The sequence below is a fragment of the Geotrypetes seraphini genome, chromosome 1 (assembly GCF_902459505.1).
Source record: "Geotrypetes seraphini chromosome 1, aGeoSer1.1, whole genome shotgun sequence".
In the NCBI taxonomy this organism is placed as follows: Eukaryota; Metazoa; Chordata; class Amphibia; order Gymnophiona; family Dermophiidae; genus Geotrypetes; species Geotrypetes seraphini.
The window spans coordinates 341,093,590-341,116,411 of NC_047084.1; the positions used below are offsets into that span (position 1 = coordinate 341,093,590).

The following is a 22,822-nucleotide window of genomic DNA, read 5'->3' on the forward strand; positions in this document are numbered from 1 at the left end:
TCAGGCCCAACAATTGTGCCTTCCTCCCTCCTATGTTCCTCTCACTGCCTTTGTCATCTTCCCCCCCACATCTCAGGCCCAACAATTGTGCCTTCCTCCCTCCTATGTTCCTCTCACTGCCTTTGTCATCTTCCCCCCCCACATCTCAGGCCCAACAATTGTGCCTTCCTCCCTCCTATGTTCCTCTCACTGCCTTTGTCATCTTCCCCCCCACATCTCAGGCCCAACAATTGTGCCTTCCTCCCTCCTATGTTCCTCTCACTGCCTTTGTCATCTTCCCCCCCACATCTCAGGCCCAACAATTGTGCCTTCCTCCCTCCTATGTTCTCCTCACTGCCTTTGTCATCTTTCCCCCCCACCTCAGGTGCAATAATTGTCCCTTCCTCCCTCCTATGTTCCCCTTACTGCCTTCCAGCCTGTCCTCTTCCAAACCCCCCCCCCCCCTGTGCCTGCTTTTAATCCTGGTGTTTCCCTCGGCAGTGAGCCCCCTTCCCCCCCCGGCAGTAAGCTTTCCCCTCCTGTACCTGTTTTTAATCCCAGCACTTCCTTCACCAGACAGCTGCATCAGGGAGAGGCATAGCGGCGAACAAGGCAGGCGCGCTTGCCTGGTCACATGCGCCTGCCTGAATGGCTGCAGTCAGCTCTCGCTCTGCCTCTCCCTGTCGCAGCTGTCCAGCGAAGGAAATGCCAGGATTAAAAACAGATACAGGAGGGGGAAGCTCACTGCCGGGGGGAGGGGGGGCTCACTGCCACAGCCATCCAGTGAGGGAAGCACCAACATTAAAAGCAGGCACGGGGAGGGCGGCTCACTGTCGCAGCCATCTAACGAGGGAAGCGCCGCGATTAAACACAGGTGGGGATGTGGTATTCGTTCCATAAGATGCACCCTTATTTCCATCCACATTTTTTAGGAAAAAAGTGCATCTATTGGAGCAAAAAAATACAGTAAATGTGTTAATTTCAATCTTTCCCACTTGATATAGTAACTGCAAACAAACTCTTAACTGGGTTACTCAGGTGTATCATGTATGGAATTTTCTACTGTAGATAATCCAAAATAAAGTGAGTTTTTTAAATATATCCTTGAAGTGTTGTAGAGTCGATAATTATTATTATAATTCTTGATATACCGCAAAATAGCTACTGTGTAATGTCTATTCGGTTTACAACCAGGTCAATTCATCAGGTATTCTAAGTGTTTTCCCTGTCTATCCTAGTGGGCTCACAACTAGAGAATGACACAGTGGTGTTACCTGCCAAAACGGGGAGAGAAAAAATAGTGGTCGCTGCGGGGACGGGGACAAGGCCATTCACCGCCTTGTGGAGTGGTCTACGCAGTGAAGTAAGCACGGATCGCAATCTCCCTCCCTCCATTTCACCTTATGTGCCAAATTTAAATTTTCTTCTTCCAGCGGCAGGCTTTCAATAAGTAGCGCACGGCTGCTTGAGTTATTGAATCTACTCCTCAGATGCAACTTCTTGTTTCTGGTTGCGTCAGAGGAGAAGATTCAGCAATTCAAGCAGCCGCATGCGCGACTTGTTGAAAGTGTGGCGCTGGGAGAAGAAAAATTCAATTCGGCACATAAGGTGAGGTGGAGGGAAGGATATGGCAGGAGAGAGTGAAAGGGAAAGAGATGTTGGGCCAAGGGGATGAAGAGGAGGGAGGCAAATATTAAGCCCACAGCAGGAAAGAAAGGGGAGGACAGGCAGGTGAGCTAGATGCTGGAAGCAGGGGGAGGAGGAGAAGGGAAGAAAGAGGGAAAGAAGCTAGATGGGGTTGGAGAGAAGAGACTCATTGGTGTGGAAGAGGAAGAGAGGGGAAATTTTGACACAGGAAGGTAACAGAAACAGAAGGGAAATTATGTGCATGAGGGCATAGGGATAGAGACATAAAGGGGACATACATGGGGATGGAATATGGACATGGGAGGGGGGGGGCAATGCCAGATACAGAAATGGGGAAAATAGGAACACAGAAGTAAGATGGTTTGTGCAGATGGGATCAGATGTTTTGTGGGGATGGAATGGGGACTGAGCTCACGGGGATGGGGCGAGAACAGAGACCGAGCTTGTGACAGGGACGAGCTGACGGGACAAATATTTCTCCCGTATCATTCTCTTCTCACAACCTAGCTCTGGTAGTATTAATGTTCAATTCCCAATGTGAACAAGCAGGTCAAGGCGATTTACAAAATTAGTAGTATGCGCAGCTTGAAATCTTTTGGTGGCCTTCAGAGCTTTCTCATATTCACACCGTGACAACTGGTGTAAGGCATCCAGCTCTGAGCTGGTCTGAATGGCTTTTTTTTTAGAAAGAAAAAAAAAAAACCCTCCGTGCAAAATTTTCACACACTTCCTTAAATTACAAAGGCATTTCAAAAAAATAACAGCAAATTGAATATTGTGAGATACAAATTATATGTCATTTTTCTACATAATCATCCTCCTTTTCAACACACTTCTCACACCATTGCACCATCTTCTCTATTCTACTGGGGAAAAAAAGCATTTTTGGCTGTGCCTTCAGCCAGGAATGCACCGCTTCTTTCAGGGGAGGGGCAGTGTGCGTTGTAGAGAGAGAAGGTTATTTCTCCTGACGCAGCACCTATGTGAAACAAGGTCATGCATTGACTTGTAGAGATTTGAGATTTATAGATTATTATGGACTGCTGAACTTCATTGTCTGGAGCATAGTGAGATCATATACTAACTGGATTACAACCATCGCTTGATTATTAAAGGAGTGATTGAAGCCTACTGCCGTGAAACAGCATTGCAAATGAATCCTAAGAGCGGGTGGTTCCAGATAAGTGACTTTAACCATACAGCTGATAACCTTTATTATTTGATTTTGCTGCCTTTCTCCAGTATTTGTATCCTAAACAATATTGAATTAGCCCGGTTTATAACCAGAAAGTTTTTCTTCCTTTAGCTGAGGGGAGATTTTTTTTATTTCTGGTTTACCACTGGAGCAGGCCTATGATTTGAAACAGTACCCCTTGCTATATGCATCTGGGGATGCTTGCCTGTGTGGCTATTTTTTTGAGGCCTTTTGGATAAATCACTAATTTGTTTGGTGCTGGACTTAGGCAACGAAAAAGGTGTAACGCTGATTATACCGTATAGATTATCTACGCCTTTTCTCCCAAATTTAGTAATAAGAATTTATAAGATAAGCACCAGAACTAGTTCCAGTAGTAAACAAATCCTCATGCATATCCCTACGTGCTTCAAAGGAGATAATATGTGTGTGCATGCAATATTTAAAACACACATAGAATACACAAATATGTTACTAGAGGATGTGGTAAGAGCAGTTAATGTAGCTGGTATTAAAAAAAGGTTTGGATAAGTTTCTGGTGGAAAAGTCCATAGTCTGCTGTTGAGACAGACATGGGACGGTATCATGGAATGCTGCTACCGTTGGGGGTTTTGCCAGGTATTTGTGACTTGGGATTGGCCTCTGCTAAGATGGGATACTGGACTAAATGGACCATTGGTCTGACCCAGTAAGGTTATTCTTATGTTTTAACTCTGCCCCTGAGATGCACAAACTACTTCATCAGGAACCCTACATGTAAGTATGTGTGGTCCTGTTGGCAATTTTATGCATGTAAAACAGGAGGCAGTGTCCTATTGTGGATTAGCATTTGGATAAAAGGTAGAAAACAAAGAGTAAGATTGAATAGTCAATATTCTCAATGGTCATGCATAAATAGTGGGAATGGGAGTAGCAAGTGGGATGATTCAATCTGCTGACACAAAGTTCAAAACAAGAGGATTGTGAAAAATTGCAAGATGACCTTACAAAGCTGGGAAAAGAGATGGCTGTGGGGTGGGGGGGGGGATATGTTTGATATCTCTTTGGTAGAGGGGGGGGGGGAGGATGTGGTTCATTGGTAGAGCTAATGCTCCATACCCAGAGGTTGTGAGATCAAATCCCGATGCTGCTCCCTGTGACCCTGGGCAAGTCACTTAATCTTCCAGTGCCCACCACTTTGAATGCCAGCTTTGAAATGCCAAAGCCACAAAAAGGCAGCATACAAGTCCCCATTCCCTATATAACATAAAGGGCAGGGAAGTATGCAGCAATTTATTGTGATGTAGTTAATATTTAACATAAGATTCATGAGAATTATATAGTATAATATGTTTTAATTAATAAATGTGATTAAATATATACTGGGGGATGTGAATTTGTTTTAGATTAATATTAAATGCAAATTTGGATTATATATGTTAGCTTCAACAGTATGTTAAATAACAATGATATATAAAATCTAAAGTATGCAAATGTATATAAATCACCTAATAGTTATGCAAATTGAATAAAGCAGCTGGCATTATACAAAGAACTATGATATATCATCAGTTTCGAGCTGGCATTTTGTTTTCCTACCAGAGAGCATTGAGCTGCAAATGTTAAGTCTGATGTCCACAGAGACATCTTAATGGGGCCAATGCATATGTAACTAGCATGTATAGACTACCTCTCCCCTTTCAGAAGAGACCCCCTTCAATCACATAAGCGCCTTCTAGGACACACTGTTTGGACCTACTGCATGGGGAGGGAAAGAGTGCCCCCTGGTGTCCAGTGGCTGATGAGAAGCGATCCCTAGTCACTTCTACTTCATCAGGTTCAAGGTTGAGAAGGGTGCTGGTTCTGTGATACCACTGCTTTTGGAAGCTTGACCCCCTAGTGGTAGTAAGAACATAAGAATTGCCGCTGCTGGGTCAGACCAGTGGTCACACGGCGGCCCCCAGGTCAAAAACCAGTGATCTAAATGAGTCCAGCCTCACCTGCATACGTTCAGTTTAGCAGGAACTTGTCCAACTTTGTCTTGAATCCCTGGAGGGTGTTTTCCCCTATGACAGATTCCGGAAGAGCGTTCCAGTTTTCTACCACTCTCTGAGTGAAGAAGAACTTCCATATGTTTGTATGGAATCTGTCCTCTTTCAACTTTAGAGAGTGCCCTCTCATTCTCCCTAGCTTGGAGAGGGTGAACAATCTGTCTTTATCTGCTAAGTCTTCAGTATTTTGAATGTTTCGATCCTGTCTCTTCTGTCTCCTTTTTTCAAGGGAGAAGAGGTCCAGTTTCTCCAATCTCTCACTGTACATCAACTGCTCCAGCCCCTTAACCATTTTAGTCGCTCTTCTCTGGACCCTTTCAAGTAGTACCGTGTCCTTCTTCATGTATGGCGACCAGTGCTGGCTGCAGTACTCCAGGTGAGGGCACATCATGGCCCGGTACAGCGGCATGATAACCTCCGATCTGTTCGTGATTCCCTTCTTAATCATTCCTAGCATTCTGTTCGCCCTTTTCGCCGCTGCCGCGCATTGCACGGACAGCTTCATCAACTTGTCGATCAGAACTCCCAAGTCTCTTTTCTGGGAGGTCTCTCCAAGTACCGCCATGGACATCCTGTATTCGTGCATGAGATTTTTGTTACCGACATGCATCACTTTACACTTATCCACGTTGAACCTCATTTGCAATGTCCATGCCCATTTCTTGAGCTTGATTATGTCACGTTGCAGATCTTCACAATCCCCCTGTGTCTTCACTACTCTGAATAACTTCATATCATCTGCAAATTTAATAACCTCACTTGTACCAATGTCCAGATCGTTTATAAAGATGTTGAAGAGCATGTGTCCAAGCACCGAGCCCTGCAGCACCCTACTGGTGACGCTCTTCCAGTCCGAGTACTGTCCATTTACCCCACTCTCTGTTTCCTATGCTCCAGCCAGTTTTTAATCCACGTGAGTATTTCACCCTTGATTCCATGGCTCGCAATTTTTCGAAGTGGTCGTTCATGTGAAACCTTGTCGAAAGCCTTCTGAAAATCCAGATATACAACGTCGACCGGGTTGCCCTTGTCTGTCTACCTGTTTACTCCCTTGAAGAAGTGTAGCAAGCTCGTCAAACAAGATCTGCCTTTGCTGAAAACGTGCTGGCTGGTTCTCATCAGACCGTGTCCGTCAAAGTGATCAATGATATGGTCCTTTATCAGTGCCTCTACCATCTTTCCGGTGCTGAGGTCAGACTCACCAGTCTGTAGTTTATTGGATCGCCCCTCGAACCTTTTATGAAGATCGACGTAACATTCGCCACCTTCCAGTCTTCCGGAATCTTTCCCGATTTGATCAACAGATTGGCTATTAGTTGAAGTCGTTCAGCTATAGTCCTTTTCAGTTCCTTGATGACCCTCGGATGGATGCCATCCAGTCCCGGGGATTTATCGCTCTTAAGCCTATTGATCTGCCTGCATACCTCTTCTGGACTGACCGTGAACCCTGTCAGTTTTCCATCTTCATTTCCAGCATATAGCCTGATGGATTCCGGTATGCTGTGTATATCCTCTTCGGTAAATACAGACGCAAAAAATATGTTCAGTTTGTCGGCGATTGCGTTGCCCTCCTTTAGCACTTCCTTTATTCCATGGTTATCCAACGGTCCCACCGCTTCCTTCGCGGGTCGCTTCACCTTAATATATCGAAAGAACAGCTTGAAATTTTTCACTTCCTTGGCTATTTTTTCCTCTTAGTCTCTTTTGGCCCCTTTACCGCCTTATGGCACCTGTGTTGATGTTGTTTGTGCTTATTCCAGTTTTTGACCATTCTAAACCTTTTCCATTCCTTAAACAAAGTTTTCTTGTCTCTGATCGCTTCCTTCACCTCTACAGTGAGCCACGCCGGTTCCTTGTTCTTTTTCCTCTTGGATCCCTTGTTGATACACAGTATATATAGATTTTGCACCTCGGTGACTGTGTCCTTAAAAAGGGACCAAGCTTGCTACTACTAGGGGAGAACTTGAACCCAATGAGATAGGAGTGACCAGGCATTCCTTCTGCCCCAGCTGCTAGATAACAGGGAGCCCTCCTGTTAGGTCTCAGGGGGTAACCTGTGGGGGATGGAGAGTCAGGGGAGATGCTTTCAAGGAGGATGAAGGTCTGTTCTAGAATTTAGAGGGGTTGAGGTTATGTTCTGAGGGTATAGAGTGTTTTCTATGGGATGTGGGGTGGGGGGAACTGTGAAGTGAGCAGAGGTTCTTTGCTGGGGTGAGAGGATCTGAACATACTCCAGTTACACTGTCATCATTAAGATGTCCCTGAGGAGAAAAATAACACAGTTGGCAAAGTTGATTATAAGTTGTGTTACTCATTTATTGCATGTCTTAATGATCTGCAGTGCTAAGTTACAACAGGTCAGTGATGCTTACTATAAATTTTACTACAATAAAATGTGATAGTTTTCCACAGTTTAGTAACTATAGCACTACCTGTTAGCAGATTTCAACACACAATGGCACCACTACCACTGGATAAATCTGTTTTTGAAGCTCCAAAGTGTCCCAACCATTTAAAAATAATTATAACATGGTTTATTCTGTAAGTCATGAAAAGAGTCTGTGGCAATCTATTAGTTATTCCATTTTTTCTTGGGGACCATAAGAATACCTGTTTTTTTTTCTCCACTGTTTGAGAACTCAAAAAGTAATTGGTTTTTTTCACAAGATAGAACTTATCAAAATTGCTCCAAGGCAGAGGTGGCTTCTTCTTGTTCTGTTCGAGTCCTGCCCTCATTTCACATATCTGCAAAATGCATCCATATTCTAATAATCCATTCAATAAGAAGAACTGAACTCACGTTGGTAATGGACTATGATGTATTGCACTTTGTTAGCAAATTCAGTTTGCTTAGATCCCCTTGCTAGCATTTTATAAAATACAATAAGCAAATAAAGTAATAACATGTCAGTACTAATAGTGTGAATGCCCTAGTGCAGGTGTTGGCAACCTACAGCTTATGAGCCACATGCAGCTCTTATTGCTTATGGCTGTGGCTTTCCAGGCCCCGATCCTTTAATCTCCCTTCCAACCCCACGATCCCTCCCAACCCAGGCCTACTGAGGTACCTGGTGGTCCTGTGGGGGTCTTTGAAGCAGGAGTGCGGCCCTCCTACTGCCTCCTCACTGCTGCCTTCTAACATGGTTGCCACGATCTCTCGCAGCTGCTTGTGACATTTCCTGTAGTACCACGAGCTGCCATGAGAGGTCGTGGCAGCCATTTTAGAAGGCAGTCGCAAGGAGGCAGGAGTGAGAGGGCCATGCTCCTGCCACAAAGACCCTTGCTGAACTGCCAGGTACCTTGGTAGGCTTGAGGGGTCATGGGGTTGGGAGGGAGATTAAAGGGTTGGGGCTTGGAGAGGGGAGAAAACCTTGGCTTTGGGGTGGGGAGAGAGGCAGGGGCGGAGGGATGAGAGGTGGAGAGACCTGCAAGGCGTTGGATGAGTGAGAAGATACATCTTATGGCTCTTTGTAAATCTTGGGTCAAATATTTTGCATAAATGGTCTCTTTGCTGAAAAATGGTTGCCAACCCCTGACCTAGAGTAACTATCTAAAGCCCTTGTGGCTTTTTGTAGATGCCACAGGATGTAAACCAGGAGTTGTCAAAATGTCAAGGGCTTTTATGAGCACAATTAAAAAATAATTTAACTGTAATGCTTTTTATCTGCCTTGCTTATTCAATTTCTTCAGCTTGTTTTCTTCTTTTTCCCCCTTCTTTCTAACACTGCTTTTCTCCCGTTGCTGCTGCTGCTGCTACCTTTGTAACCTACTCTGCCTCCTGCTTCTGACATTAAAGCACGCAATCCGCTTGAGAGTTCTGTACCCTGCCTAGCAACCCGCACGTCGGACAATGATCTCCGACTGCAGCGCAGCCCCAGCGTGGGATGGCTCAGTAAGTTCATGATTGGGGCAGATTGTGTAGATGGGTTTGATGGGAAGGGGGGATGAGATGAGAGAGAAAAGAGGGCAGGTGTGGAGGACTGTTGGAGCAGGTGAGTCGGTGTTTCCACAGAAGGCCCAGAAAGAGAAAAATAAAAAATATTGTACCAACTACACTAAGAATTTATGGAGCAATTCTAAACCCTGGAATATATATATATATATATATATATGAATATATATATATATATATATATATATATATACAATGGCACTTATGGTCTGTCTAAGCTATTACAGAATACTAGCATAAGGGCTCATTGGAGTACTGAAACTTTGGTGCACCCACTTACAGTTACTCAATAACTAACATAAATGGGTGACAGAATACTTCAATAAACAGATGGATACAACCAGACATGCTCAAATGTCACTTTTGTTACAACCAATTTATTTTTTTTTCAGAGGAAAAAGATTGCCAGTCAAACAATTAATAACCTGAAGGCTATTTTGTTGCTGAACATACAGACAGATTTCACTCATGGATGAAAAACCCTCCTTTTTTTTTTTTTTTTTTTTTAAATCATCTTAAAAACGTATCATTTTATAAACTTCTAATTTGAACTTTTAGCAGGCAATACCATCACTTATCCTGGCAGCTTCATCAGGGGACACAAAAAAATCGTGCTGTAACCTGAAAAGATAAGAACTGAAGATTTACTCCAAACTTTTTCATAACTAGCTCCAATCTTGAAACTAAAGTTCTGGCAAAATTCTTGCTTGATTTTTTTTTTTTAAACACTTATTTGCTTCCCTGCTGTACACAAGAGGCAACAAAAATGGCGTCTTAAAAAAAATAAGATTGTGTAATTTTTCAGGAAATCACAAGTCAGCCTGCTCCTTACTCATTTGCTGTAGGTAAATTTTAAAGGAACGCTGTTCAGTCTTTGTGGCTATTCAAACCTTGATGTTCTAAAGCTATTAATCGAAAAATCCAGCTCTGCTCCCACTGCAAAAATCTTATGCCTATATTGCCTCCACATTCATCTGATCCAACCTGTTCAGTGGTAAGAAACACCTCTCTGATAGTGAAACACCACCAGAGAATGGATATTGGAAAATCTTACACACAAGGAGGTTAGAACCTCTCTCTCTTGAGTTCAAGTAACTTATTATAAACTCTATAGCAGGGGTGTCCAACCTTTTGGCTTTTCTGGGCCGCAATGGCCGAAATAAATGTTTCTGGGGCTGCACAAACTTTCAAACGCTGCAGCAAGACACAGGAGGGAGCCGGCAAGATGGTAAACACCAGGGGGCAGCAGAGGAAAACACCTCATCGCCCTCGACTGGGGCCACACAAAATACTTCATGGGGCTGCATGCGGCCCTTGTGCCGCAGGTTGGACACCCCTGCTCTATAGAAAAGGAATAGAGAATGACACGGGGAAAAAATCTGTCCCCGTCACCGCCCCGTCACCGGCCCACCATCCTCTGCACCGCCCCGTCACCGCCGTTCCCTTCACCGCCCCGTTACCGTCACCGCCATCCCTTTCACCGCCCCGTCACCGCCACTGCCATCCCATTCACCGCCCCGTCACCGTCCCCGCTGCATCCATATAAGCCTTAGTACTGTAATATTTAGCTTATTCCTTTCTTATAAATCAAAGTTCCTGCTGCTGAACTAGAGAAAGAAATGTTCAGCTGGCAGGGCTTTGTTTATAAATTTTTATCAACACAACTAATATACTATTTTATCCTAAAGCAAAAAATAAATAAATAAATTATAATTTTTTTTTTCTACCTTTGTTGTCTGGTTTCTGCTTTCCACATCTTCTCATTGAATTCCTTCCATCCACTGTGTGTCTTCTCTCTGCGTCTTCCATTTGCTGTTACTGTGCCTCTCCCTTAACCCTCCCCCCCAATTGGTCTAGCACCCATCTTCTTCCCTCCGCTCCCGCATAGTCTGGCATCTGTCTTCTTCCCACTCTGTCTTCCACATTTCCCTTGGGGGTCTGTTTCTCTCCACCCTCCTTCAATGTCTGTTCTATTCCTTTCCACCACCACCCTTCCCTCCCTCCTTTACCATCTGTTCCTTTCTACTATCCTTCAGCTCCTCTCGCGTGGCCTATCCACCTTCCTTCCTCTTATTTTCATGGCACGTTACAATGTAATTTGTGCAAGCCACTGGAGCCTGCAAGCTCGGTCCCTGTCCCATCCCCGCAAACCATCTCGCTTCTGTGCTCCTATTTTCTCCATTTCTAATATCTCCCCTATGTATCTGTCATTGCCCCCCCTGTGTCCATATACCATCCCCATGGCATGTCCCCTTTATGTCTCTGTCCCTATGCCCCATGCACATAATTTCCCCTCTTTCTGTTACCTTCCTGTGTCCAGATTTCCCCTATCTTCCTCTTCCAGACCATTCTTCAAGCTTCTCTAGGTCCTTCCTCATGTTGATCACACCATCAGTGGTGTCTGCTGTATTGCAAATTTTAATTTCATCCACAAAGAGGAATATCTTACCTGACAGCCCTTCAACAATATCAAAAAAGAAACAGGCCCAAGAACTAACCCTTGAGGCAGTGGTATACCAAGACCATGGGGAAAGAAGGGAGGGAGGGGTAGGAAGGAAAGACAGGAGATGCCAGACCATGGAGGGGGGGGGAAGAGATGGCAGGGCATGGGGGAAGAGAAGGAAGCAGGGAGGCAGAGATGCCAGACCAGGGAGAAAGGACGGTGGGCGGGAAAGGAAAGGAAGAAGATATACTAGATCATGGAGGGTGAGGGAGAGATAGAAGGGAAAGAGCATGGCATGGGGGGAGGGAACTTATGTGCACAACAGAAGAACGAGACTTAGGTGTGAATGTATGTGATGATCTTAAAGAGGCCAAACAGGTTGAAAAGGTTTAGGCCAGGGGTGTCCAACCTTTTGGCTTCCCTGGGCCGCATTGGCCGAAAAAATGTTTCTGGGACCGCACAAATGCGCAAGACAGAGGAGGGAGCCGGCAAGATGGTAAACACCCGGGGGCAGCAGAGGAAAACACTGCATCGCCCTCGACCGGGGCTGCACAAAATACTTCACAGGGCCGCAGGTTGGACACCCCTGGTTTAGGCAAAAGCTAGAAGGATGCTAGGTTGCATAGGGAGAGGTAAGGCCAGAAAGAAAAAAGAGGTATTGATGTCCCTGGTGAGACCTCATTTGGAATATTGTGTGAAATTCTGGAGACCGCACCTTCAAAAATATATAAATAGGATGCAGTCAGTCCAGAGGAAGGCTTCTAAAATGGTGCATGTCTTCATCATAAGGTATATGGGGACAGACTTAAAGATCTCAATCTGTATACTTTGGAGGAAAGGTGAGAGGGGAGATATGATAGAGATGTTTAAATACTTTCGTGGCATAAATGCGCATGAGTCGAGTCTCTTTCATTTGAAAAGAAGCTCTGAAATGAGATGGCATAGGATGAAGTTAAGAGGTGATAGGCGCAGGAGTAATCTAAGGAAATACTTTTTTACAGAAAGGGTGGTAGATGCGTGGAACATTCTCCTAGAAGAGGTGGTGGGGACAAAGACTGTGCCTGAATTCAAGAAAGTGTATGATAGGCACATGGGGATCACTGGGCGTTACTCGAGTGAGAGAAGGAAATGAGTTGTCCTGATGAAGATATGAAACGTATTGGTGGGGCTTAGTGTAACAGCGACATTGAACAAACAAGCTAAGTGTTTGATATTTAGGTGAATGAAAATTAATGAAAATCAATGAAATTATAAGAAAATGAATTTGAAAATGATAAGAGGTGTAATTGAAATTTATGATGAAGAAGTGATGAATTGAATTCTTTGAAGATTATCGAATATGAATGAATATGAACTGGTACTCTTAAAGTATTTATTAAATAGGAAAAATAGAAGTAGTATAAAGTATTAAAAATATTTATAAAAGATAAAAGAAAAAAATTTTATTAAAAAAAACATAGATTAAATTAGCTTCACACAATTAGGTGAGACAGTAGGAAACAGAGGGTAGGAGTGAAGGGCCACTACTCGGAATGGAGGAGGGTCACGAGTGGTGTCCCGCAGGGCTCGGTGCTGGGGCCGCTGCTATTTAATATCTTCATAAATGATCTAGAAACAGGGACGAAATGTGAGATAATAAAATTTGCGGACGACACCAAACTATTTAATGGAGCTCGGACTAAAGAGGACTGCGAAGAATTGCAAAGGGAATGGGCACCGAGATGGCAGATGAAGTTCAACGTTGAGAAATGTAAAGTATTACATGTGGGAATCAGAAACTTGAGGTACAACTATACAATGGGAGGGATATTATTGAACGAAAGTACCCAAGAAAGGGACTTGGGGGTAATGGTGGACATGACAATGAAGCTGACGGCACAGTGTGCAGCGGCCGCTAAGAAAGCGAATAGAATGCTAGGTATAATCAAGAAGGGTATCACAACCAGAACAAAATAAATTATCCTGCCGTTGTATCGGGCGATGGTGCGCCCGCATCTGGAGTACTGCGTCCAATATTGGTCACCGTACCTTAAGAAGGATATGGCGTTACTCGAGAGGGTTCAGAGGAGAGCTACACATCTGATAAAAGGTATGGAAAACTTTTCATACCCTGAGAGATTGGAGAAACTGGGTCTCTTTTCCCTGGAGAAGAGGAGACTTAGAGGGGATATGATAGAGACTTACAATATTATGAAGGGCATAGAGAGAGTGGAGAGGGACAGATTCTTCAAACTTTCGCAAAATAAAAGAGCAAGAGGGCACTCAGAAAAGTTGAAAGGGGACAGATTCAAAATGAATGCTAGGAAGTTCTTCTTTACCCAACGTGTGGTGGACACCTGGAATGCGCTTCCAGAGGATGTAATAGGGCAGAGTACGGTACTGGGGTTTAAGAAAGGATTGGACAATTTCCTGCTAGAAAAGGGGATAGAGGGGTATAGATAGAAGATTACTGCACAGGTCTTGGACCTGTTGGGCTGTCGTGTGAGCGGACTGCTGGGCACGATGGACCTCAGGTCTGACCCAGTGGAGGCATTGCTTATGTTCTTATGCTTATATTCTTACTGTGATGAGTACTGCCACACTGTATTGTATCGCATTTTATTATACAGGTGGCGTTCTGAGATTCCCCACGTGTGTTAAAATAGACTACATAGAAGCATGATATAGTGAAATATAGTTATCAATGTACACGTTTTTTTCTTTTTTAAGTTAGTTCGAGTGCCTGCGTGGACTGTGGTCTTCTAAGATACAGCATGAACAACTACAGACTGTTCTTAATGTGGCCATGCGTCATTCCTGAATCTGCTTTTGGAGAACTGTAGGAGTCTATGCCACTGGAAATGCTGTGCAGTGAAATTAAATGAAATCGCGACTGCGTTCTTAAGTATGAGTCATACTTAAGTCAGGCGTCTGTTATTTGGGGACTGCCTGTATTAGTTTGGGCGACATGTAGACCTAATCCCGTCAACTATTACTCTGACAATTGAAACCAGCTTCAACATTGAGAAATTGCTCATTAAGTTTTTTGAAGATCCAAAAATTCTTTCCCAACAAAAACTAAGAAGGGTAATACCCTAGTTCTTCCAACAGCATTACAGAATACTAATGCGGTCAACAATATTGTCACTACTAGACTATTGCAATGCCCTGCTCTTTGGGTATCTCCGGGAAATTAATGAAAAATCTCCAGCTGATGCAAAACACTGCAGCAGAACTCGTATACTACAAATCAAGACTTGACCATGTTACTACTTATAGAACTACACTGGTTACCAATAGAAAACAGAATAGAATTCAAACTATGGTGCATCGGATATAAAACGCCATACAGTGATGTTCCTAATAGCTTCCCCAGATTTCCTGAACTATTAGGTAGATCTGTGGACCAGCAACCTGACTCGGTCATTCTCAACTCTGAAAGATATAAAAATACAAGATATCTCGCAGCAAATCAATCAGCTACCAAATAGCGAAAAGTACAGAACTCACTTCTGATTGAAATTTGCACAACCACAGTATACACACTGTTTCACAAAAATCAAAAAACATGGCTTTTTAAGAAACCCCTACCAGGGGCTCAAAGAGACTCGGGCTAATAAAACAAAGACCATGTTAATGGTCAGCTGCTGTTTATGATGTATTACCTCAGACTGTATGTATAATTTGATAACTTTATGTAGCATGTATAATTCTTTGTAACTTATTTAACCCTATACAAAATTCTATGTAACAATATGTAACCCTCCTATAACTCTAATATTGAGGATTCAATGGTATATAAGATTGCATATAACATAACATGTATGTTAATCAAATGTAGATTAGACAATGGGTGATGTCATCCACAGAACCCAGTATGGGGACTGCCAAGTGCACTGTCACTTTAAAAATTTAGGTGCGGAATGGTCTAGTGGTAGAACTGCTGCCTCAGCACCCTGAGGTTGTGGGATCAAGCCCAGCTCTGCTCCTTGTGACCCTGGGCAAGTCACTTAATCCTCTGTTGCCTCAGGTTCAAAAATAAGTATCTCTATATATGTAAACCACTATGAATATATAACCACAAAAATGCAGTATACAAGTTCCATCCCTTTTCCCTATATTGTACGTGTGCTGGTGCTTTTCCACTTAACATTGGCTCATAGGACCATTAGTTCTTCATTTTTCTGTGTAGATGAGAAGTTGTGTCTTCAGTTTTATCTTCATAGGAGCATAGTAAATGATGGCAGATAAAAGACCTGAACGGTCCATCTGGTCTGTCCATTAGTTATTCTCATTAAAAATACATGATTAAATTAACTTGTCTCTTCATTGATATTACCTGGTATTGTCCTAGGTTCCAAATGCTGAATTTGACATCTAAGCTCACTCCAGTCTATCCAACGATCTCATTGTTTGCAGGATATCTACTGTAAAGTCTGGCCAGCAATGTCCTCATGTTCCAAGTTAGTGGAGTTCCAGTTGATGCCCTCCCCAGCCCATCCTATACCGAATCACCATATATGGGACATAAACCATACAAGTCTGTCCAATACCGGCCTTAGTTCTTTAATTTATACAATTTGTTTTCTAATTAGAGGTGTTTTCATATACAGTACTTATTTTTCAATGCTTTTTTTTTTTTAATTAAATCATCGTTTTATTCCTATTCCAATATTTTGGCTCTCTTTATCCTGTTCCAAGTTTGGTTCATTTTTGTCAACTTGGTTTTTTGGCCTTCAAGCCACTCTGAGTCCTTTTTTTCTCCCAGGAGCATCGTCCATTTTCGGCATCCTAGTTACTTAAGTTTCCCAGGCTGTTGAACCCTTTGACTTAACATCAGCTGTTTCCCGATGTAATCAGACTATTTCAGGCTCTGATCAATATAATTGGTATGTCGTGTGTCATGAACCATCAGGATATTCATGTGATCTCTGCTCCATCATGCACAAGATGTCACTGAAAACCTGAAAACTTCAGTTTGAAAAACTTTGGTACTGCATGGGCATTGACATGGCAGGGGACTTGGAACCTGGCATTCAAACTCCTATGACACAGGTATTGACATCGTGCTGAGTGCATCCACATTGCATCCAGAGTGTCAGGCATTGAGCTTTTTACAGTTGAAAGACTCTACATCATTTTCATGTATGCCTCAAGCATTGAGAGATGTAGCAAATAAGAAAGCTAAGAAGCTTCAGAAGCGGCAGATAGGGGATAACATTCTCCAGACCCTACATCTGTTGTGGGGTGCTCAACATTCTAAGGCTCCCGTTGCGCTGTTGTCAATTGATGCCGAAAAGGCCTTTGACAAGGTGCATTGGGGATTTGGGTGGGCAATTATGGAAAGGATGGGGTTGGATGTTATATTTGGGGATTGGATTCATAGTTTTTATTATTCCCCGCGGGCGTGTATCAGACTTAATGGACACTACACAGATTTTTTTTCTATTGGGCAAGGTATGAAGCAGGGGTGCCCCCTTTCCCCATTTCTCTTTGCTATATATATTGAACCCTTTGCCAGCTGGATTTGGGAATGGGGGGATATTAGAGGTATACACATGGGGGGCAAGGACCATAAAATGGCTCTGTTTGCAGATGATATTCTGTTATGTGCGGGATCCAGTTCTTACCTTCCCAGTTCTGTTAGAGCTGTTCCGCTCTCTTGGTCGATTGGCTGGATTTACTATTAATATGGACAAATCGGAATTTTGGGGGGGTCACCTTGATGGAGAGTGAGGAGCAGTGGCTGCTTGCCTCTTTTCCTTTTAAGAGGGCTGTGGGTTCTTTCAGATATATCTCACCTTTATGATCTTAATTATGCGAGCATTATTACTTCGGTAAGGGCTGATTTGCAGAAATGGTATGGGCTATGACTTTCCTGGTGGGGGCACATAGCAGTGATTAAAATGAATGTGCTGCCGTGTTTGTTGTTTATGTTCCAAATTCTACCATTGGAGGTGCCCTACCGGGTGCTTCAATCTTTGCATAAAGAATTTTGCAATTTATTTTGCAGAGTAGACATCCTCGTTTGTCTCAATGGGAATGTTCTGATATTTGATTGTTTTGGTTACATGTCACTACCACTTTGACAACTTGGATACAAGATCCGGTTCAATATTTACCCTAGAGCTGTCTCCTGGGGTTGCACAACTCCTTGGCGGACCATGTAGGTTCGCATGGGTCTGGTGGCTACTAAATGTCTCATTGCTCGGAAGTGGCAAAGCAGCTTAGTGCCGACAGGAGAGGATTGGAATCTTCACTTGTGCAAGTTGGCGCAAATGGAACGCCTTGCTGCTAAACATTATAGTTATTATGAACATCAGGAGTGGACTTGGAAGAAAATATTTGCTTTCCTTTGATCCTTGCTTTTTGGGATAAGGTGTTGTTTTGGGAGGAGGGTTGAGCTGTTTGGGGGGCACATTGAAGAACATATGGTGTGCCCCCTTTTATGGAATCGGGGTGGGGGTGGGAAGGGGAAGTTGTTATTAATGAGCTATTGGAGTGGAGTGGGTGGGAAGGGGGAGTTGTTATTAATGAGCTATTGATGTAGGGGGAGTGTTTTTTGTTATGGGGATTCAGGTGTGGGGTGGTGTTCCTTTTTTCAGTGGCGTACCTAGCATATGTTATACCCGGAGCCCCCTCATATTTTGACCCCTCCCCCCATCTATATGAAAAACATGATTTTTAGTAGCAATCCACACGTCACACAAGAGTGTACCTAGGAAAAGGCAGCATCTTACAAACTGCAGTGAACAGTACAACATCAATACACCCATTGTAAAACTAAATAAGCCAGACTAGTACAGATCAATCATGCAGTCAATCCTAACAGAAAACCATGTCTTTCAAACACACAGAGCATAGAAAACCTTCACCTAGTATGGAATATGTAATCACAAACTAACCCCTTCTTCTTTTACAAAACTGTAGTGTGGTTTTTAGCCATGGTGGTAACAGCTCAGACTCTCATAGAATTCTGAGCATCAGAACTGTTACCACCACAACCGGCGCTAAAAAAAATGCTCTACAGTTTTGTAAAAGGGGGGATAAAATAGAAATATGTAGACAAAAGTTAAATTGAACCACAAAGAACCTGGACTCTGCCTATAATGCAACACCACAGAAACAGTGATGCATCTCCCCTAAAGCAAAAAAATAAATAAATAGAATTTTTCTACCTTGTCTTCTCTGGTTTCTGCTTTCCTCATCTTCTTGTCACTCTCTTCCTTTCATCCACTGTCTACTCTCTCTCTGCCCCTTCTATAGGGCATCTTCTCTCCTATTCCCCTTCCAGAAATTTTATGCCTCCCCATTCCATCTCTCCCTTCATCCCCATTGGTCTGGTATCCATCTTCTTCCCTTCCGTCCTCCAATGGTCTGGCATCTCTCTCCTCTCCTCTTCTTCCCTTCCCTCTCCCACACCCTCATGGTCTGGCATTTCACCTCTCCCTTCCCCCTACTTCCATCATCATCTGCCCCCTTCTTTCCCTTCAATCCAGTTCCATCCAGTATCCTTTCTTCGCACACCAAATCCATCAGCATCTGCCCCCTTTCTTTCCCTCCAACCCAATTCCATCCAGTATCCTTCCCCCTTATGTCTCTCTCCCCTTTCCCTACACACCAATTCCATCAGCATCTGCCTCCTTTCTTTCCCTCCAACCCAATTCCATCCAGAATCCTTCCCCTTATGTCTCTCTCTCCTTTCCCTGCACACCAATTCCATCAGCATCTGCCCCTTTCTCTCCCTCCACCACCCTCCAAACCAGCAAGGTCCCACGATGACTGCTTCTGCTGCCTCTGCCTCCAGAAGACGTAAGTGATGTCGGAGGAGGTGGGCCAGCAGACGTAGGGAGTTGCAGCAAGTTCCCGCGATGACTACGGCTGCCAGTCCTCCCCCTCAGACGTCACTTACGTCTTCCGGAGGCAGAGGCAGCAGAAGCAGTCATTGCGGGACCTTCCTACACTTCAGCGCGGCTGCTGACTCTGCTTCAGAATAAGTACGGCAGCTGCGCTGAGGTGCAGGTCCCATAGAAGAGCAGCGCGGGAGGTTCTGGATCTAGCCAGCTGTGCACCCCCCTAGAGTTGGCACCTGGGGTGGTCTGCATCCCCCCCCTTTGGTACACCACTGCTTTTGTTAGCAAGGATTATGCTGTATTAGGCAGTGAATGGGTGGGAACTGGAGCATCACTATTTGTACATTGAGATGTTTTGTGAATTTTGTTCATATTTTATGAGAATTTAATAAAAATTTAAAATATATAAAAAAAGAAAGCTAAGAAGCACATTTTTCCCCTTCTAGACATGGTACTGTATCCTCCCAAATGTTGATTTTCATGATTTATAGGAAGTATCGACACACCGAAGACTGCTCTTCTTCCTTCCTGCTGATGTTTTCTCTTAGGCATGCCTCGACATCGAGGTCTCCCATGTCCTGACATTCGGTACAGCAGACTGCTTCTATGCCGATGTCTCTTCTGGTACCAACACAATCTCTCCAGGATATCTGGGCTATGTGCCTGCAAATATTTTCAGGGCTACTTCTGATGCAGGCTTCCATACTGCTTCAGCCAAGCCTGAGGATACATCAAAGCATTAATCGAGGGCGAGATCTTACACCACTACTCGACATCGAGCATCAGGGTCAGCACAGACCCACTCGATGCATGCATCATTATTGGCAGAGGAGTTATCTCCTGGATTAAACCAACCTACATCTCAATACACTGTGGTGCCACAATCAGTGCACACACTCTGATTCATCTACCAGGGAGTACTTTGAGGAGTCTGACCCAGATATTTCCAACCATTCAGATAAAGATTTACAAGAATACTCAGCAGAAGAATACTATAGTATATCTTCTGATCCTGTTCCTCCATCTCAACGAAACAAGTCTCCGCCAGAAAGTATATCTTTTACTGGCTTTGTCAGTTAGATGGGTCAGGCTTTGCCCGTCAAAATAGAAACAGAGGAGGAACCTTGCTCTGAGCTTTTTGACCTCCTTGACTATCAAGCACCACCAAACAAATGCATTAAAGAACCTTTGCATAAGGTCATGAAGAATACTGTATTTAAGAACTGGGGAAAAAAAACTTTCTCAAGACCAGGTAGCTGCTAAAACGATAGACACATGTATAGGGTACTAAAGTGTCCAGGATTTGAGCCAACACAACTTTAACACCATTCATTAGTTGTGGAATCTGCCCTCAAGCGTTCATGCAGCTCATGCTCTTATGCTTTTGCTCCTCCAGGCAGAAAAATCAGTATATTAGACTCTTTTGACAAATGCATTTTCTAGAATCTGTGCTCATCAATAGAATTATGGACTACCAATTCTATATGTCCATGTTTTACATCCTTAAACAGCTCAACCTAAAACAGTTTCAACAGTTACACTGGTCAACAAAAAAAAGGTTTTTTTTTTGCTACTAAGAACTTAGGGGTCCTTTTATCAAGCCGCGCTAGCGGGGTTAGTGCGTCGGACATTTCATCACGCACTAACCCCCGTGGCAGGCTAAACAACTAACGCCTGCTCAATGCAGGCGGTTTAACACTCATTAAACCCCTACCGCAGCTTGATAAAAGGACCCCTTAGTTCTTTGCTACTTAGTTTTTTGCTACTAAGAACTTAGTTCAAAATGTTTTTAATTTATTTATTTATGCGGTTTTAACATTTGACAATAATGCAAATCAAAAAGAAAAATACAGTGTAAATTGAAATAATATCTAGAATGGAGTGTTCTTACATCTCAAATTTTAAAGTCATAAACTATACATTACAAAGTAAAATTAGTCCACAATATATGGGGATGTACCTGAAAGAAATAGACTGAATAAAGTATCCAACCAAAAGGAAAATTAAGATGAAGCTAGAAACATAGAAACATAGAAGATGACGGCAGAAAAGGGCCACAGCCCATCAAGTCTGCCCACCCCAACAACCCTACCCCCTTGAATTTACCCCCCTAGAGATCCCACATGTGTATCCCATTTCCTTTTAAAATCCTTCACGCTGCTGGCCTGAATCACCTGAGGTGGAAGTTCATTCCAACGATCGACCACCCTTTCGGTGAAGAAGAACTTCCTGGTGTTGCCATGAAATTTCCCACCCCTGATTTTCAGCGGATGGCCTCTTGTGGCAGAGGGGCCTTTAAAAAAGAAGATATCATCTTCCACCTCAATACGGCCGGTGATATATTTAAACGTCTCTATCATGTCTCCTCTCTCTCTACGTTCTTCAAGTGAATATAGCTGCAATTTATTCAGCCTTTCTTCATACGGGAGGTCTTTGAGTCCCGAGATCATTTTGGTGGCCATTCTTTGAACTGACTCAACTCTCAGCACATCCTTTTGGTAATGTGGCCTCCAGAATTGTACACAATACTCCAGATGAGGCCTCACCATGGATCTGTACAATGGCATTATAACTTCGGGCTTCCGGCTGATAAAACTTCTTCGGATGCAACCCATCATTTGTCTTGCCTTTGATGAAGCCTTCTCCACTTGATTGGCAGTCTTCATGTCTTCGCTAATGATCACCCCCAAATCACGTTCCGCCTTGGTCCTAACTAAGGTTTCACCATTTAGTGTGTAAGTTTTGCATGGATTCCTGCTGCCGAGGTGCATGACCTTACATTTTCTAGCATTGAAGTTTAGCTGCCAAGTCGAGGACCAATGTTCCAATAGAAGTAGGTCCTGCGTCATACTGTCTGGTAAAGTGTTCTCGCTTACTATGTTGCATAGTTTGGCGTCATCGGCGAATAATGTGATTTCACCCTGAAGCCCCTGAGTCAGATCTCCCACAAATATGTTGAAGAGGATCGGGCCCAAGACCGAGCCCTGAGGCATTCCACTGATCACCTCCGACGTTTTTGAAGGGGCACCATTTACCACCACTCTCTGAAGTCTACTGTTTAGCCAATCACCGACCCATGTAGTTAACGTCTCTCCCAGTCCCATTGATTTCATCTTGTTCAATAGTCTGCGGTGTGGAACGCTATCAAAAGCTTTACTAAAGTCCAAGTAAACGACGTCCAGGGACTCACCCACATCCAGTTTCCTTGTTATCCAGTCAAAGAAACTAATCAGATTGGATTGGCAGGACCTGCCTCTGGTAAATCCATGTTGGCGGGGATCCCGTAGATTCTTCTCGTCTAGGATTGTATCTAATTTATGCTTAATTAGTGTTTCCATGAGTTTACTCACTATGGATGTGAGACTCACCGGTCTGTAATTCTCAGCCTCTGTCCTGCAGCCCTTTTTGTGGAGTGGGATTACATTGGCTGTTTTCCAGTCCAAGGGGACTTTTCCCGCCTTCAAGGAAAGATTGAAGAGCACAGACAATGGCTCTGCCAGGACATCACACAGCTCTCTAAGCACCCTGGGGTGTAGATTGTCCGGTCCCATGGCTTTGTTCACTTTGAGTCTTGATAGCTCGCAGTAGACGCTGCTGGGTGTAAACTCGAAATTCCAGAACGGGTCATCTGAGTTATGCCTTGCTTGCAACTGTGGACCGGACCCTGGCGCCTCGCAGGTAAAGACTGAGCAGAAGTTTTCGTTTAGTAGTTCGGCTTTATCGGAATCTGATTCTGCATAAGTC

At 43.7% G+C, this 22,822-nt stretch overlaps 1 protein-coding gene across 7 annotated transcripts in view; it reads left to right on the forward strand.

The window, feature by feature from the left end:
• Positions 1-22,822, forward strand: part of SLC4A4 (solute carrier family 4 member 4) — a 534,858-nt gene that overhangs the window by 300,596 nt on the left and 211,440 nt on the right. For 5 of the 7 annotated variants that reach the window (XM_033961203.1, XM_033961185.1, XM_033961194.1 and 2 more), the window contains one exon: positions 8,648-8,743. The exons of the other annotated variants lie outside the window; for them this stretch is intronic. In XM_033961203.1, the coding sequence (XP_033817094.1) occupies positions 8,648-8,743 (96 nt within the window). The remainder of the gene's footprint in view (positions 1-8,647; positions 8,744-22,822) is intronic. 7 annotated transcript variants of the gene reach the window in all.